This window comes from Camelus dromedarius, chromosome 15, assembly GCF_036321535.1.
Source record: "Camelus dromedarius isolate mCamDro1 chromosome 15, mCamDro1.pat, whole genome shotgun sequence".
NCBI lineage: Eukaryota > Metazoa > Chordata > Mammalia > Artiodactyla > Camelidae > Camelus > Camelus dromedarius.
The window spans coordinates 40801155-40819968 of NC_087450.1; the positions used below are offsets into that span (position 1 = coordinate 40801155).

General features: G+C 41.0%; 1 protein-coding gene across 17 annotated transcripts in view; it reads right to left on the bottom strand.

Moving 5' to 3' along the window:
* Nucleotides 1-18814, bottom strand: part of LTBP1 (latent transforming growth factor beta binding protein 1) — a 399284-nt gene that overhangs the window by 170797 nt on the left and 209673 nt on the right. For all 17 annotated transcript variants that reach the window (XM_064494599.1, XM_064494596.1, XM_064494598.1 and 14 more), the window contains one exon: nucleotides 1121-1345. In XM_064494599.1, the coding sequence (XP_064350669.1) occupies nucleotides 1121-1345 (225 nt within the window). The remainder of the gene's footprint in view (nucleotides 1-1120; nucleotides 1346-18814) is intronic.

Consider the following 18814-nt stretch of genomic DNA (forward strand, 5'->3'; position numbering starts at 1 on the left):
AACATGCGCCTCAGGATGAAAGTCAATTTTCATGCTAGTCGGCAGGACAGTAAATTTAGACATACTTACGTGCATATATATTACTCATATGATAAATTATACATTTATGGTATATATATATTTTTGTCACACAGCTGTCAAAATTCTTTATCATAAAAGGGTACACTCAAAACTCAGACCTGAATCGATGTATTTTAAAGACTAAAACTGCTTTTATAAAGGGAAATTAAAACCTCTCACAGATTCATGAGACAAAATTTTTTTTTCAGGAGAGCCAAAAAATTAGGAAATTCATGCTACTTGTGGTCATACAAATGATCACAATGAGAGAAATCAAATGAGTGATAAAGACTCAAGAGTTTGGTTAGTTTTGAATCTCTCACAAAGTTTCCATCATAGAAACTGTAGGACCTACCACGTAACTTCAGAAAGCATAATTCTCTTGCCCTTTTTTGTGCTTCTTATGACACACACAAGACACCAAAGTGTGGTATTTTATATCTGTACTGACTTTCTCTGCAGCTTTCAAACAGTTTAATCTTCTGATGCTAAGATTCAGGTTTTAAAGAGTAAGAGCCAGTAACACTTCTCTGACCCCCTTTTTAAAAAATTGTACATGTATAAGAAATGCCAGGTTTAAAAGAATGAATTAGTCATAGAATTTCTAAGCTCCAAGTGACCTAGTTTACCTTCCTCTACAGATGAATAAATTGAAGCCCAGGGAGGTTACAGAGTCTTTAGTACTAAAACCAAGTGCTCTTCAACTACAAAACAGACTTGGTGTTCACCAGCAGGTACTGTGTGATCTACTAGTTTATTACGGCGATAAGGGCCAGAACACCATCTTGTCCATCTTTCTTTCTATTTCCCAGGCCCCGCTGGAACAGCGCCATGTACGTTGAGCATCTCTTGGTACTGAGTCACCAGAGAAAGATAGGCTTCATTTTTTAATTTCCTAGACACCAAATTCTCTACAGCCTAGAAAGTACTATCACCAGTTACCTGGGCCCATAGTCTGTCCCAATACCAGCCCGGCCATCTGCAGACACCTGGCTTCCGTATGGGTTTGGCGGGTTAAGAGTTCTGATGAATGGGAAAAAAATCAAACTAACCAGCTTACCTTTGACTCCTTGCTGGCTAGTCATGGTCAGAGGCAAGGTGTGTGTAGAGTGAACGACATGTGTTCCCAGAGCCTTGCCTGACTGCTGGGATTGCTGATAAAGTTTAGGCACGCTGGCACCAGGGACCGGGATCTGGCAAAGCTTCCCTGTGAAATTTGGAGGGCACTGGCATTTGTCCCTTGAACTGCACTGGCCTCCATTCATACACGGAAGATGGCAAATTACTGAAAGGGAAAAGCGAAAACGTGCAGAGCTGGTTAGCGTCTTAAACGCTAAGTAACAATCCATCAAAGCTCCCCAAAGCACAGCCACCATATTCCCAATGCCTTTGGAAATGCTAAATAAAGGAGTAACCACACTAGGACAGAAATAATTCCTATTTTTTCCACTATCTTGTTCTTTCCACCTTAAGTCATTGAGCTCTCCAACTGCTTGTTCATCCCCCACATGGAAAGAATTCATGGGGAGAGGGGAAATTGTATATATAAATGGATCTCTATATAGTAGCCACTCAAGATTTCTCTTGGATTACTAATTAATTGTCTCCCTAGATCATAAACTCCTTGGGTGAAAAGGATATGCCAAGTTTAATTTGCTTTATATCCTCAGCACCTAGAATAATGCCTGGTACACAGTGGACATTAAACATTTCCTCAAAGAATGAACAAATCAGAGGGCTAAAAATAATATCTGTTAAAATTTTTCTCCATGTATGACACTGAACTAAGTGCTACTGAAAATAAGGGAGTAGACAGTTTGAATCCTGCTTCACAGGAATTTGCAACCTCATTGGGATAACAAGACCACAGTGAACTGAGAAGCAGCAGAGTGATTAATGGTTGGAAATTTATTTATAATACCAAGAGATAAAAGGACACGTCTAGGGGAAGAATTTTAAGAGGAGTTTTAAATTCAGGCTAAATTCAGCTTGGGGCCCACCTCTTCATTAGGGAATGAAGTCTTTCTATTAACCCTATACTGATCAGTTTACACCAGTTTTAAAAATAAAAGACCCTCAACTCCATTTTCTTTCTCTTTAAATCCTCCCCTCTGTGACCAAACATTCCAAACGAATTGCGTTCACTTCTCCGCTCACTACCAACTAGCTGAGGCCAGGTTGTGCTGCCCCTCCCCACCCCCTTACTCAGTCACTAATGGTCTCCATGTTGCTAAATCTCACGGATGGATTTCAGTCTCCCCTTGGTTTCTCTGACATCTCACTTTTTTTCTCTTTCCTCTTTGCCCACTGGGTCTTAACATTCTTTGTAGACTCCACTCTTTACTTGTCCCTTAAACACTGCGTGCTTTAAGAGTTGGTGTTAAAATCCTCTGCTTTACTAATTGTATACACTCTTCTGATCTGACAAACGCTGATGTCACCCAGATTTATATTTCACAGCCAAAGATTTCTGCTGTGCTCCAAACTGTCTACTACTGTCCATCTCCTGTAGATACTCTACAGGAGTCCCAAACTTAGAATGTCCCAAATGGAACTGCATCATCTTCCCTCTAATATCTCCATTCTCTGAGTGACCCTTACCAGAAACCCGAGGGCTGCTCTGCCCCTTCACCTACCAAACATCCAGTCCTCGAAGTCCTCCTGTCTAAACATTCATCAAATATGCCCACATCTTTCTCATCATGGAGACTCTGTTCTCTCTGAAACCTGATCACCTATGAAACTCACCTCATTTCCTACAATCCAGCTACACTAAACTTTTTGAAAATTTTTTTTATTTTTTATTGAAGTGTAGTTGATTTACAATGATTTTCAGGTGTGTAGCTGAGTGATTTATTTATGCATATACATACATATATATTTTCAGGTTCTGTTCCATTATAGCTGATTACAAGAAATTGAATATAGTTCCCTGTGGTATACAGTAGGTCCCTGTTGTTTATTTTATATGTAACAATGTCAGCTGCACTGAAGTTTATTCAGTTCCTCAGTGGACAGGGCCCTCTCAGCTCTCTCAGCCCTCTCAAGCTTTATCTACACTGTGTTCTTAGCCTGGAACACTCTTTCGCTCACCTACCTACCTCTTATTCGTCTTTTAGACCTTGCTTAAACCTCATTTCTCTGGAAGCATTTCCAACTGCCCCTCATCTAGGTCTGGGCCTCTCTGTGCTTCCATGAACTACTGTTCATTCCTCCTCATGCCACTTGGCTCACTGCATTACAACTGTTTGATCACTTTTCTGCATGCCTCATCCAACTGGAGCTCAGTGAGGTCGGGGACTTTAATATTTTACCTCTAGCATGTAGTTCAGTTTCTAGAAAAAATGCTGCAGCTCAAAAAAAAAAAAAAACTGGATCAAAGAATGAACAGATTTATGGCTACCCGTTTGCCAAATACCATCCTAGGACTAAGGGAGACTGTAAGAGCTAACTGGGGATAGTAGATAATACATGGTAACTAAAAATACAGATCAGCAAATAAGCAATAATGGGAAAATATAAAATGTAAATCCTGTAGAACTTCATAGAAAAGTCCTTTCTGGAAAGTCAAAGTAGACTTTACAAGAGAGATCATTTGGGATAAGTCTTGGAAGCTGGGCAGGATTCAAAAAGACAAAAGGACAGTATCCTAGGAAGACAGTGTGTGTAAAAAAGGGAGGCCTTTGGGAGATAATGAGAAAGCCTGTCTTGTTGAAACCCTAGGTTCCTGAGGGGAGGGATCAGACAACCAACTGGTAGATGCAGGCCTGAGTCAGACAATGGATAAAGGCTTCACAAAGAGTTTGGATTTTATTCTGTAATTAGTAAATTATTTTGCAAACTTCAAGGAGAGAATTTTCCAGAAAGATTACTCTTGCAATGGCTTGTGGCCTCAGCTGGGAAGGAGAGTGACCTAGGTGGAAAAGTCAGATGGGGGACTATTAAAATAACTGAACGACAAGTTGAAAAACACATGGATTGGGACGATGGCAACAAGAATTGAAAGAAACATGAAGTCATATAATAGACAGGCAATCAGGACAACATGGAGATGGGACACAGGAAGTCAACAGTGGGCTGAAGAAAGGGAGACAGTGAAGGAGAAACGAAGGAGCTGGAAATAATGACCAAGGTGACCACCTAGAACTATGTACAGGGTCTGACTATGTGGCAGATCAAGATGAAACTGCCCACACTAGATGAGGTCTGGAATGTTTCCTCCAGCGCCTGATCTACCGGGTAAGAAGAAGAGCCAAAGCTGACTCAGAGGCTGAGTCAAAGCCTTCCTAACTCCCAGTCCAATTCTGAACTGAACTTCTAAATCACGGCATGGCCAAACTGGATGGATTCAATGGGCATAGGAAGCCTGGCCAAGATTTGAATGTACTACAAATAATTAAGGACTGGAGTACAAGCACTCCTCACTCTGCATGGTTCCAACATGCATGAATTTCAGTTCACACAGTGAAGTAACACCAGTCCCCCAATAGAACAGTTCAAACTTCTGTTGCCACAATATTAACCAGGTACAAACTTAACTGTTCACTCTTTGGTCCCCAAATCACTACATAAATAACAGATGTGTATCATGATCAGGAACCACGTCACTTCCTTCAGAGTCTGTTGGTGATGACTGATCCCGGCCTATCCACGATTCAGTTCATGCACAGACAGAAAAGCAGATAGTTGTGTTGCCTCACCATTTTGCACTGATAAACTCCCACAACATTTCACAGAAGTGGATAACCAAAAGGACCAACAAAAAAAGGGCAGCAAAGAAGTGAAAAGTGGTAACACTGAGAAACTGGAAAGTGGTTGTGATGTAGGATCAAGATGTCCCCAAGGAAGTTACATTAAAGGGACTTTCAGATACTCCACAACTTTGAAAGCACAAAGGGTAAGAGGTTGAAAGCTGATCCAAACTTGGAAAGGAGTCTAAGAGTTCACTAAGGTAAAGAAAAGATACTCCACATAAGTTGTATGAGAAGAGAGAGAAAACGTTCAGACCACTCTTGATAAATTCTACTCAGAGAAATATCAACACTTTAATTCTCAGTGTTTCTAACATTTTAAATTACAGGGCACTAGATAAATATTACCTTTACTATTTTTCTCCTTTCCCTATACATATATACCTACAGTAAAGATTTTAGTGTTTTGACAAAAAAATTTTTTAAGGTCACGGAACTAGCGATTTCCCCAATGATTATTAAGACTGTTTTGGAGTTACAGCTTGCACGGTCATTCTTATGGTCCTGCACCACCATGCAAAGAGGACTACCTATAATCTATACTAAAAGAACTTCATCTATGTGACCATCTTTGTTTTTTTTTAAACAAAGCAGTGGACTTATTTCTAGTATCAATAGCAGATTTTGAACTCTAGCATGAATTTAATTAGTTTTGTTTAAATCTATTTTTAAACCCCTGAGATAGCTTCCATACAAATGTTTCAAGGACTGTACTGGTCTATGTGGATACAGCAATAATCCCAGAACAAAACTCCAAAAACCTTGTGTCTCTCCGGCCATAAAGGAAACAACGTTTGCTTGATTTATTCCAACCAATAACAGACCACTATTTATAACCATTTCTGAATGAGAAATAGAATACCCACTCTCCTGTTCCAGCATTTTGACAAAATCTAAATTACAATATAAAGTTCTTTGCCCCAGCTCACTGTGCATTGAGTCCTTTGTGGCAGGTGATCTTTTTAAAGCTAGTCTTTTATATCAAAGAAAACAAATTTAAAATCAACCTACAAGAGTTAAGGATTTAACTATGAATAGTTTCTTTCTGTTTCAAAATTCATGCCACTCTCAAAACATCGCCTGGTGATGTATCGTCCGTGCTGCCAGTGTTCTATGAAACTTTCTCAGCACAAGAAGAGGAAAAAGTAAGTTATCTCTAGGGCTGACCTGAGAAGCCTGTGGTATGCTGGTTTTAAGCCTAGCTATGGCACATATATTTTAGAACATACAATAGGAAGGTGTAATGCAGAATGCTGGCTGAGAAACTCCATAACCGTGTCAGCCTGACATCTCGCTGGCCATCACCATAATTCACCATATTGCATCATATGGTCACCTGGGACCCACTGCAAATAACAAGAGGTCCAGGGGCCTTCAGCCTATTATTCCAGAGTCACTTGGTGACCACGACTCCAAGGATCTCGAGGTATGGCTATAAAAGGCCACAATGAGCAAAAAGGATCCAGGCTGGGAGAAAAAGTTGGAGGGTTTAAATATGCCCAGCGTTTCAGTGCATTTTTGCATTCACGCTGGTGTGCAAAACACCTCGCAGAACTGGAGAACCTGGGCTGACATGAGAATATTCACCATCTATGCCACAAACTGGAACTTAGCTTAAATGAACAGAAACCGACTTGTATACACACATGGGAAAACTGAATTTTCTACAGATTTGCACTATAAAAAGCTAGATTCTCATTCTTCCCTGTTATCTTAGCTGACTATAAAAATATTTCAGCAGATTGTCCCCGAAAGGCACTCTAAGAATGTACTCGACTTTTCCTACATCAACACCCTGGCCCTTCTCTCTGCCCCTCGACCCTGCTTCTTATGTGTGCCAGAGCACAGACTGTTTCAAGTTATTGTGGCCAAGGCAGAACAGGGCAAACAAACCTCCAACTGAAGGAAAACCTACATCTGTCATTTCACAGAAAAGACACACACATATGACTTTGGTTTGAATAGCTACTTCAGCTTCCCCACTCATCTCTGATTAAGAGAATAATATTTCCTTAAAGGCTCTCAGCATTTTATTGATACCCCTTGCAGGGTGAAACGAGAGCTGTATTATTTTTAGAAAGTACAAGTTATCACTTTATTTTCCCCCGCAACACACCTACATCACCCTCTTCTAAAGGGTACCTTTAGATTCTATTCAGCCAGAAAGTGGGTTAATAATGCAGCTGTTTTAAAGTTTTCAGGTAACAAAATATGTCAGATAATAATTACATGCTGCAGCAAACCACTGCTCATTTTAAGAACCTATACCTCTTTTTAAAAACCTGCATGCTTGCCTTTTTAATTCAGTATGAATCACCTCCCTGAGGTTCCTCCACCACGAAAGACCCCTGAAATATAACAACTGGAACTGAAAGCCAAGATAGAGGTCACTTTTTTTTTTAATTCTTACTTTTTATTGAAGTGTAGTCAATTTACAATGTTAGTTTCAAGTGTACAGCAAAGCAATTCAGTTATACATACTTATACGTACATATTTTTTCAGATTCTTTTCCATTACAGCTCATTACAAGAAATGGAATATAGTTCTCTGTGCTATACAATAGGTCCTTGTTTATCTGTTTTATATATAGTAGGTTACATTCTCCTGAAGCAAGGACAGAGGACGCCTAATCCTTCACATGCACCAAGGAAGGTAGCACAGAGATTAGTAGGCATTACTAAAATCCAGGCTTGCATTTTTTACTGAAAGCAGAAATTTGCCGTTGCTGTGCTACAGAACTGCTGACAGCCAATTCTTGATGATCAGTTTGCTAACTTATACTGAGTCCCAGGCAGAACCAAGAAAACATTTGAGATACAGTGGTCTGGAGCAACCTGTCCAAAGAAGTGACATTTCACCTGAACCTAAAGGGAGAAGAATCTCGTGATGTGAAAGTTGGCAAAAGAAATGTCCGCAGCACAAGAAGTAAGAGGAGCTACAACCTTGAGGTGAGGCTGGGTTAGAAAGATCCAGAAACTGAAAGGAGGCTAGGGTGGCGGAAATGTCAGAGGAAGAGAGGAAGTGAGAAAAGCTGGGTGGAGTGACAGACCAGGGCCAGATTCCTGTTTCTTTCCACAAGGATAGAGGGCAGCCTATAAAGCAGATATAGTAAAACAGAAAACCTCTAAGTAAGTTAAAACTTAGGACCAGCACAGATTAAGAATCACAGGAGACAGAATCTGGGGAAGGGAAAGAACGAGGGACAGGTAGAATCATCTATTGCACACACATGAAATGTTCACTGTGAACTTGGCTTTGAGTTCCTGGACCTCATTTTACATTTCTGAATAATGATTTAGCCAGACTGAAGTTAAATTCTGGAAGGTTTCATTTAAAACTCACTGAATAGATATTCTATAGGTAAGATGATTTTTTTAAAAAATTCTTTGTATCAATTATATACAGGCGTGATAAATTGTAGTAGGCTGAATGGCAATCTCCCAAAAGATACGTCCATGTCCTAATGCCCAGAATCTGTGAATTTAACTTCATGTGGGAGATGAGTGGATGCCACCTTACATGGCAAAACAAAGGGGATTATGAATCCTGAGAGGCAGCACTTAATCCTGAATTATCCAGATGAACTTTTTTTTTAAAATTGAAGTACAGTCAGTTACAATGTGTCAATTTTTGGTGTACAGCATGTTTCAGTCGTACGTATACATAAATATACTCCTTTTCATATTCTTTTTCATTATAGGTTACTATGAGATATTGAATATAGTTCCCTCTGCTAGACAGAATAAATTTGGTTTTTTATCTATTTTTATATGTAGTAGTTAATATTTGCAAATCTCCAATGAACTCTTATTTCAATGACAATGTCTCTGTCAGAGTGAGGCCCCAGGGAGATTTGAGAAGAGAAAGAGGCCATGCCACCTGTGACCTTGACCAAGGCAGAGAAGGGAAGGATGCAGCTGAAGTCAAGGAACAGCAACAGCCAAGAGAAGAGGGGTAGGGGCCCGGATGGGACTCTTCTCTAGAGCCTCCAGAGGGAGCAGCAGGGCCCTGCCTCCACTTTGATTTTGACCTTCTGGTCTCCAGAACTGTGCGAGGATACATTTCCATTGTGATGGGGGGCGTCGGGGGGGGAGAAAAAGTAAGAGGAATTTTTTTCTTTTTTACTGTGTGAGAGAAGAGACTAGCACAAGTAAAAGGAAGAAACAAGAGTCCCAAGAAATCTTGGGGCAAAAGGAAAAGGCTTCCAGAAGAGCTAAAAACACACCCACCAAACACATTTCTGCCACAGAGAATCTCTTTGTTTTATCTGCTCTGGAAATTAAGATGACTAATTTCATCCCATCCCTGTCCAGCAAATATGAAAGTACACTGGACTAGAATTAAAGGAAACGTACATTTCAACAAACGCAAAACCTCAACCTTAATACAAACAAAAATTCCACGAATCTAATTTTAAACGCGGGTGCACATTAGCAAATGCTTGGATAGCACGTTGTTTATAACCCAAGAGATAGGAAGCCCTACCACCCACACGCGCACCAGAGCTTCCAATTTGGGATGAGGCCATTCATCATCTCAGCTTTGTTTATGGCTTTCTGCTCAGTGATCACAGCCTCACCATAGCTGGGGGCTGTCTAAATGTGATCTAGTTTTATGTTCTGCATAGCCTAAGGAGCTTTCTATATCAAGCAAATCACCAGATTCCACTTTTTCACCCTTCGTCTGGAAAGCTCCCTCTCAGTGATTCCCAAACCCAAGGCTCTTTGACCCCTAGGAATAACACAGCAACCTTTGCAGGCTTGCAGAGTAAACACACGAATCCCACACATCTTGGGATACCGGGCCAATCAATTCACTTTGTCGATTACTGCGTTCCCCTCTGCAAAAGGGGGTGGTACAATGATATAACCCACAGGTTCTTGTCTGTTCCTGAAATTATGATTCTCAAAACTCTGACCAAGTTGGTAAATGGTGAAATTCAGATTTCCTCATCTAACGTGATTGGCAGGATTTAAATTTTAAAATAGGAACAAAAAGAGGTCTAGTTATTTGTAATTTATACAGAAGGGAGTAGAGTTAATTCCCTAAGTGGTGTGCCTTTTTTTTTTTTTTATTTTACTGTATAATCAGCACTGACTCAAGTCTAAGTTTCCTACTTAGTGACAATGCAGTTAATAAAAAGCTCAGAAGTTTAGGAAAAGCTAGCTTCACTTAGGACAGTTATGTGAACACACTAAATTGGGGAAATGATACTGCTGTCCACTCATGGACAGTGAGACAGGTTTCATAAAAATTACGACATGCTTTATCCCCAAAGACCACACCTTTTACAGTGGTTATCATTGCAGCTAGCTTCAAGACACAATGCCATTTGGACTACTGCAGCCTGGCATTTTCTTTAATACCAATGCAAAATGCTTTCTCAAAAATCAATTAACACTACTTAAACTATACAGAGTAACATAAAAAATAAGTGTAAAAAACTTATGGCACCCTTGGTGCATATTTGGTCTAGAGACCACGTTCACACTCACCAAATTCATGAAAATCTGCTTGTTATTTATTTATTCCTGAGCCTTCTGGATAGGACTTGAGATGAACCTAAATTTAGAGTTTTAAAATATTTGCAAAGTCAAAATCTTGACATATGTATCTGACTTGAGAACACAAATACTGCACCGAAACCTTCTGACTTCATGGCCGGTCCAAATTCTTGCAGCTCTTCTAAGTGTGGTCCAAATATGGCCTCCAAAATAGAAATTTTTCTTCAAAGGAAGGAGGATGCTGAGTAAGAAGAAAGAATCCTAGAATCATTTGCCAATTTGGGGGCATCTAATATAATTTCTGTGTCACTAAACAAATCTGTCTTGCTTTTTTTGTTCTTGGATTTTGAGTGTGGGAGGAAAGAGGCCATGATATTTTTATCTCTGCATCCCCCATATTTCACAGCACAGCGTTTTACAGACAAGAACTCAATCAAAAATTGTTAACATAAATTCCCTAAAAATTCTGGATGGAAAAAAAATGCAACATTTACCTCTTTTAACACTCCTCATTTTTCTCTGATGTGGTTTAACTTCAGCAGACACAGATCCTCCTCGAATTAAAATGGGGTTATGTCCCAATAAACCCATATTCGGTCAAGAATATCGGAAGTCAAAAATGTATTTAGTCTAACCTACCAACCACTCTAGCTTAGCTTCGCCTACCTTAACCGTGCTCAGAACATTTAGTTGGGCAACACTGTCTAACACAGAGCCAATTTTATAATGAAGTTTTATAATTTTACCATCTCATGTAACTGACTGAATACTGTACTGAAAGTGAACATCCCAACGGTTGTGTGTGCATATACTGGCTATTTGCCCTCGTGATGGTGTGGTTGACTGGCAGCTGCGGCTCACGGCCACTGCCCAGCCTCGTAACAGAGGGTCCTACTGTACATCACCAGACCAGGAAAACAGCAAAATTTCAAAATTCAAAGTATGGTTTTTACCAAATGCATATGGCTTCCACCCCATCATAAAGTATGTCACCCCACTGTAATCTGGGGACCATTTGTAAATGCAGCAGTTTTCAAATGGTGCTCCATAAAGTACCACCGTTTTCACAGAGACACTAGAGAGGACCTGCCACATAACCCAATTCAACCACCTTATTCTACAAAGACTGACCCACAGCCGTGTGTACTTAGGATTCATGGCCAGGTTGTGACAGAAGTGGGAAAGAAGTCCAGGTTTCCCTGGTCCAGGGCTCTTTTCCGCATAGCTCTTAAGATGGAAGGACCAAGAGAGGTCCCTCAAGTCTCACCCAACAGACCTGACCCAAGTCCTCCTTCATTCTTCTTCCACAGAAACAAACATTTTTCGTAATTGGTCACCACACGTGCTAACGGAGCGCGAACTTAGATGGAGGGTTTGGCCAGGAGCAAATCAGGTACACTCGTGAACTCTTCCAGGGATCCAAATGCATGAGCCAAAACATATCAGGGCTTTTTTTTAATATAAGAATGCAATAATTTTCTGAGGCACGGACAGAGCAAAAGCAGAGGTAGAGGCAAGAATGATGAAATGGAAAAGGAACTGAGCAACATTGGTTGGATGACACAGAATATGTCCATCATTGCACTCTGCAGGTCTATCACCTGTCCCACCTATCCCCTGAGTTCCAGTAAGGCGAGAAGTAAAGGCTAGAAGCTCAAAACTTGGTGTTGGCTCATTCAGCGCCGATTTGTTATATATCTGCCCTGGCCAAGCACTGTTCTAGGCCCTTGGCAAACATCAGTAAACAAGGCAGACCAAAATCCATGCCCTCCCAGCTCTTACCTTCTGTCATCTCATTGCCTTTGTGACAGACTGTGCATAAGGAGAATCTGGGTTTGGGGCCCTCGAGCAGGTCAGGTAAGAGAAAGAGTTGTTCTCACAGTTCCACAGGCTCCCAAGCACCTCTGCGTGTGCAGAGAGGTCAGGCAGGCACAGAGCTGGGTGTCCTACAGAGCAACCTTCCACAGGGCAGGGCAAGCCCTCTCTCCCGGGCTCCATCTGCAGTGGCCCTCGAAGGGTCTGGGCAGGAAGACCTGGGCAGACGCTGTGTGGTGACTGCAGCTCACCAGCACTGAGCAGGGAGGAGAACAAGCAGACTTTGGGACCCTCAGACACTCTTCCAAGGGGTGCAGTGGGGATGAAGGTTCTGTGTAAGCAGGCAAGGGCTTAGGGTTTATCATTACCACCATATTATCTATACCCACAAGCTGATAATGCCTAGAGGGACATCCAGGTTATAGTTAGAATGACTACAGTTCACTTCTGCACTCTCTTGTCACTACATAGCCATGACACTGCTGCATGGTATAAACTACAGAGCCTGAACAGCTACATACTGTTCCATTAAGCTGACAGATGGTAAATTACATAGCCATTCCTTTATTGTTTATTCAGATTGTCTGCATTTCTTTTGAACTATTACAGATAAGGCTACAAGGAACATCCTCCAGTATGCAGTTTTATCTTTCTTAATCATTCTTTCCTCACGCATTCAACTAACACTGGTTGACTGCTTAGTGTGCAACAGGCCATGTGCTAGGTGATACAGTGAAGAGTAAAACACACAAGCCAATTACACCACTGTAACCATAAGGATGTCTCATCCTTAAGGATGTCTCATCATAAGGATGACAGGAGTACGGGCATTGAGAGCAAGGCCTGGACCAGATCTCCAAGGGGTGTGAATCCCAGTTTCATCATCTGTTAGTGGTAGAACCTTGGGCAAGTTATCCAACATTTCTCTTTCCCCCATTTCTTCACCTATAAAATGAGGATTAAAAATTGTACCCAGCTCACATGCTTGCTGTGTGGCTTAAATGAGGTCATATATTCAAAGCACTTAGAACTCAGCACATTGTAAGACTCAGCAAATGTCAGCCATTAGCATCGACTCCCGGATGAAGGTACAAAGGGAACATATAAAATGGGGAAACAAACCAGCATATTGGCAAGGATGTGCATGTCCCTACAACCAGTCAGGTGATGCAGCACACATGGCACATTATTCCCTGCTCTGCTCCCAGAATCTGATGAGGAGATGCTGAATTGCTGAGTATAACAACAGCTGAATCTTCTAGAAAGAGTTTATCAATTATTAACATCAAAAGCAGTATGTGAACATATCCAAATCCACATCCTGTCAGAACTGGATTTCGTTTTAAAATATTACCACCAGTTTAATAATTTCTAAATAACTTCTGAGCCATAATATTGTACCTGCTATCAGATTACACAATCACAGTGTTGACTTTGCATGTCTATTTATTAAAGATTTTTAACACTTTCCCTATGTATTTTTGTTATTGTTTTTATTTTCTCTTGTTTGAACTAGCTTTTTCTTTATATTTTACCTATCCCTTAGAATTTTAACAATTTAAAAAATTACTTTAACGATGGTTTTCAGGGACAATGGATTCTAAGATCTTATTTGTCCTGGTTATGAAAATAGCTTTGTAAATATATTTCCTGTTCATTTTGGTTTAGTGTGTATGGATACACACGCTTTATTCCCTCTGTATAATTGAGTTTTTAAGTTCTTTTCTCTGTAATGTTCTGTTTCATTCCTTTAGAAGCTGCTGTCCCTCCAAGCGTCTGATACATGAGCTAGTTCACGCTAGCTCTTTAGATTATTTTCATCTCTTTCTTGCTTCATTACTTAAGTTGTTCCATCTGGAGTTTTTACCCAGTATATAAACATGGATTATCACTCATTTTGGTTCAAATTGCAATCTAAATAGCTTAATATTAGTTATTAAGTAAAACTTCCTTTCCCACTTTTTTTTTTAAAGCTAAATTATTTTGAATGGAAGTTTTCAAAAGAGGGAAGATACCTGTGGTAGAAAAAAGAAAAAATATCATGTGGCGGTAAAAAGGGGCCGTTCAGGGTGGAATCTACGATGGGAGGACAGGGGAGGGACGGAGGGTAAGAGAGCGGAGGCCCAGGACCAACACAAAAGCAGAGCAGCATTCCCCAAGAGACATGAAAGAAGAAACTCACTGGGTAATAAAACGAAATGGGGTCTGTAAAATTCAGTTGGATGCCAAAAGGGATAAATTCTGGGTAGACAGTGTTTGGGAACCACTACTATAAACACAAATCTGCATGGCCCGGCTACGGCTTCCTTTCATTCCCATCCTCCACGGATCATTACTTTCCCATGGCTCCCACCTAACTATGCCACCCCAGGCGAAGCCTATTTCTCCATCGTGGTCTTCTATTACTTTTCGAGAGCAGGGATCCCTTTCCGCGTTCTTCTCCTGAGAAGCGAGCTGTCACCAAGCAGCATACAGGAAGGTGACACCGGGTGCAGTGCCAGGCATCACAGTCACCATGATTAGGAAAGGATCCCGTGCAAAGAATACAGAATATCCTGCCTAGCTGCTGACGGGACACGCGTTTGAGAAAGTCAGCCTCATATCTTCATATCTGAACTGGAAAGCCCTGAGGCGGGAAAACACACTCCTAATGCCTTCTTTACATACTAAGGAGCCCAGGCAGGTTGCGGCCTTAAAACCTCCACATAAGACAGAAATGCACAGGGAAAACCAGTTTACAAGCCTTTCTACACTGGTGGGTAAACGATCCCCAACAGTGATGTGGTTCAAGCTTTCACACGTAGGCGAAAGGATATACACATAAGTGTAGATTAGATTGCCCCAATCCACCACCAAAATGGACTGAATAATCATCTGATAATTGCTGTCACAATGAGATCAGTTTCTGCTTCAGTCAGAAAAAAAAAAAAAAAAAAAAGAACTGATTTTTCACTTCTTTGTGCAAACTTTTAGATTTATAGGCGTCAGTGAAGTAACTGAAGTTAGAGGTAAAAGAGGGGCTTTCTACAAACACTGAGTATTAAAAAGTTGTAAGACTGCATCACAAGTTTCAATTCTACAATGTGTTAGGTTTAAAGGTTTCTTACCGGACACAGCACCCTGTTTTTGGTTCTCGTACCCATGCACAGAGAGGGACGAGAACGTCTGGCGGGAACCAGGAGGTGGTTTATGGATATGGTCACACGCTAGGTGACAGTGAAGAGGTTCCCAAGTAGTTTCTACTGGATCATTCCTTCTGAGATCCGGGCTCCTTTGAACTAAAAGCCAAACACATCAATTTCCTGCTGAACAATTTCAGATTGTCTGTGTCCCCAACAGAAGACACCTAAACCCGATCATGGCAGGAGGGCTCTTCCTGGTCTAGCTCTCGCTACATGCCCAGCCTGGTTTCCCACGGTTGTGGTCATGTTCTCCTCAGTTCCAGTCACACCAACCTCTGGTCTGCTCTGAGCACACCATGCTCGTTTCTGGACAGGCTGTCTCCTCTCCTCCTCCCAGCTCACCACCCCAACCCTACTATGCCAACTCCAGCATCTGCTTAAGCTTCACCTCGTCACTAAAGCCTTTCCTAATGACACCAGAGAGGAACTGAGAGCTCCCACTCCTGCCACGTAGTCTCAGAGCAGTGTGCTCACGTGCACAGCCAGCTCGGCGCAGACAGCACTGCATTGTGACTGAGTGCGTGTCTGACTTCCCCAAAAGGTCGTCAGCGCCTGCGAGGAGGCTTTGGGACCTTGCCTCTTTCGTCTGCCTATCCCTAGAGCTTAGCAAAACGCTAGTCACATGGTAGGCATCTAATAAGTATTTTGTGAATGAGTAAATGAACAAATGGGGCTTCTTACGAAACTTTTAAAAAATTGTGGAGCCAGTTGAATGCCAAATTCTAGATTTTTGTACTTTCCTTTGTAGTTTTCCTTTCCAATTCCTTAACACTGTCTTACCTGACCCTAAATTGACGGTTCATATAATAGCAGTGATTTGCCTTTAATGAGTCTTTCTGAATTATTCAACTGAATTTCCGTTAAAGCCCTTTTGGCACTCATTTTTGACCAGTTTGTGTAATATTTAATTAAATGATGTAATTTCCAGTCAAGAACAAAAAGAACTGACCCTTGGTACCCATCCTACCCGACATGGGAGGTATAATGTGTGGGATGAACCATCAGTCAGGAATATTCAGCATGCCACGGGCATCAGTCAATGTGTTTTTAAAGAGTGGAGGGAATTGGTTTATTTGTAAAGTCAGTTACACGGAGGTTGTTTTAGAAAAGTTTCTACTCAGACAGCTTAAAATCACATGGCAGAACTTTGCAGAGTCAAATGCTAAAGCTATTCAAAGCCACGTGACTCATTACGGACCGTGAGATGAGCCAAGATGTCTTCTACCATTTAACTTCAATAACTTAATATGTCAAGTTCAGGTTATTAAAATATGCCTATTCATTCCTCAGGGCTCCATATATACTTCCTGAATCTGGAACATTCCATTAAATCAAGACAATATGTATCAAAACTGACTTCCTGAAGATAATTCCTTTTAATCCTCAGTACTGGCCCATGAATGTGTTTCTAATTAACTCTCCTGAGATGTAGCTCAGACTTAGACACAGTTGACTTTTGAAACATCCTAGTGTATATTCTAATACTCAGTTACCACAATAAAACAATCAGAGGTCTAGATTTTGTACAGGATAAAAATCAGAGACATGGAATAAAAAGTAAATTAAAACTATCATCATTTATCAGGACTAGAAAAATTTCCAAATCCTCCTGGCAACATTCCTAAATAAACCAAGTATCATCAGGGAAACTACTTGGGCATACGAAGAAGAATTTCAGAAACTTCTCTAGTATTGCTTCTGTCTCTTTCTCCTTTCCTTTTATGGCCAGTCAGACACTGAAGTTAGGGAAACTATATAAGGATATTTTAATTCAGAATTATAATGTTCCATACAATGACTGCCACTGGTGTAAAATGAAGTATTTTCATAAACTACAATCCTTTCTCTGTAATTTTTACAAACTAAAACATTTACCAAATTGATTTCAACATGAAGTGGTATCATTTATAAAAGATTTGACCCAAACGGTAAGAAAAAGCTTATACATTACTCTTAGAGAGGTAAGTATCTACTTTTAGAGTTAATGCTCTTCTGAAAGAGTAGTTGCCACAACTGAGCTGGTCGCTTGAAAGAACTAACTGGGAATGGAGGAAGCATTTTATACTTTTTACAGCTACTAATATGTTCAATACTGTCAGAGCTTGAACCCCAGCAACTTCAAATTCATATTTTCGCAAGCCACTTGGAGCAAAGCATTTTCACTAGTTCACTTCTAAAATTCTATTTATTCTCTTCATAGAACCGATGTATTCAAGCAACTTTACCACATGATTCACATTTTCTAATCTATTATTTTTATCAGGAAAGAGATCCAACCAATTAATAATAATGACAATAATACTTCCTAGGTGTAATACAATCACCTTTACTATAGAGATTTTGTTTTATATAAGTTTCAAGCCTAGTGTGTGAGAAAACTCTGTGCACTGGGAGCCTAGAGACCTGAGTCGCACTCTGAATTCTGCACCCCACGGCTGAACAACCCTCAGCGATGCAGTTCAGCTCTCTAGAATCTGGGTTTCTAATTGGTAAAACAACAGATCTAACTGCTGTATCAATTTACTTCCCAGTGCTAAACTTTTATGGTCATATCATCTATTGGATATGAAAGAATACTGCTTAACATTACCCGTAAGCATCGGAGCCAAGTTTCCTCACCGTCCTGTAACACACACATCAGCTATAACCAAGTTCTGCTGACTCTCTCTCTTCGGTATCTCTGTTCATTTCTTCCTCTCCACTCCCCATGGCCCTTGGCTATTCGATAGCCTCCTGACCTCCTATCTCCCTTCTCTCCAAAGAGTTCTTTCCATCACCAGAATGTACTTTCTGACATGTATACTCAATTACCTTACTTCCCTGCATGATTTATCTATGGCTCTCCATCACCTCCAAGACTCCAAACTCCCATTTTTCTCAGTGGAATTTGGGTAATAAGCCCATGGGCTGCCTTGTGGTATTTGTGGTAAGATTTCAAGGCTTGGCTCGTGGTAACAGCTCATTAAATGCCGGGTGCTGCCAGTCTTATCTCCACCACGGCCTGCCTCTGGCATTCTAGACCACAAAACTGATCTACTTGTGATTCCTGGAACATAAGCACTCTCTCTCCCGAATCCATGCCAATGCACGTGTCATGCCTCTGGCTATGTTCTGGAAGAATTCCTCTTCCTTCTTCTTCAGCTACTGGGCGCCAGCACCACCCCACGTCCTCCCAGGCAGCAAGGCCTCCTTTGACTGCTCCCTGCAGGCCCGGGGGTTCCTGCCTTCTCTGCACCTAGAGAGTCCTCAGTAGGTGCCCAAAGTCAACGGTCTGAATGAACCTCAGTGGAGCCAACACTTCAGCCTTCTGACAGAGGCCAGAGGACCCAAAGGTAAACTCTGAGTTTATACACAGACCAATTAAGAATATTTTTCCCAGTACAGCTTTGTATGTTCCTTTTTATTCCAAAGGACACCAAAATAAGTCATGTTCGAAGTGCAGTGACAGTGGTCAGCTAGCACTCCATGGTATTTCAGACGGCTCCCAGCACTCTTTCCACC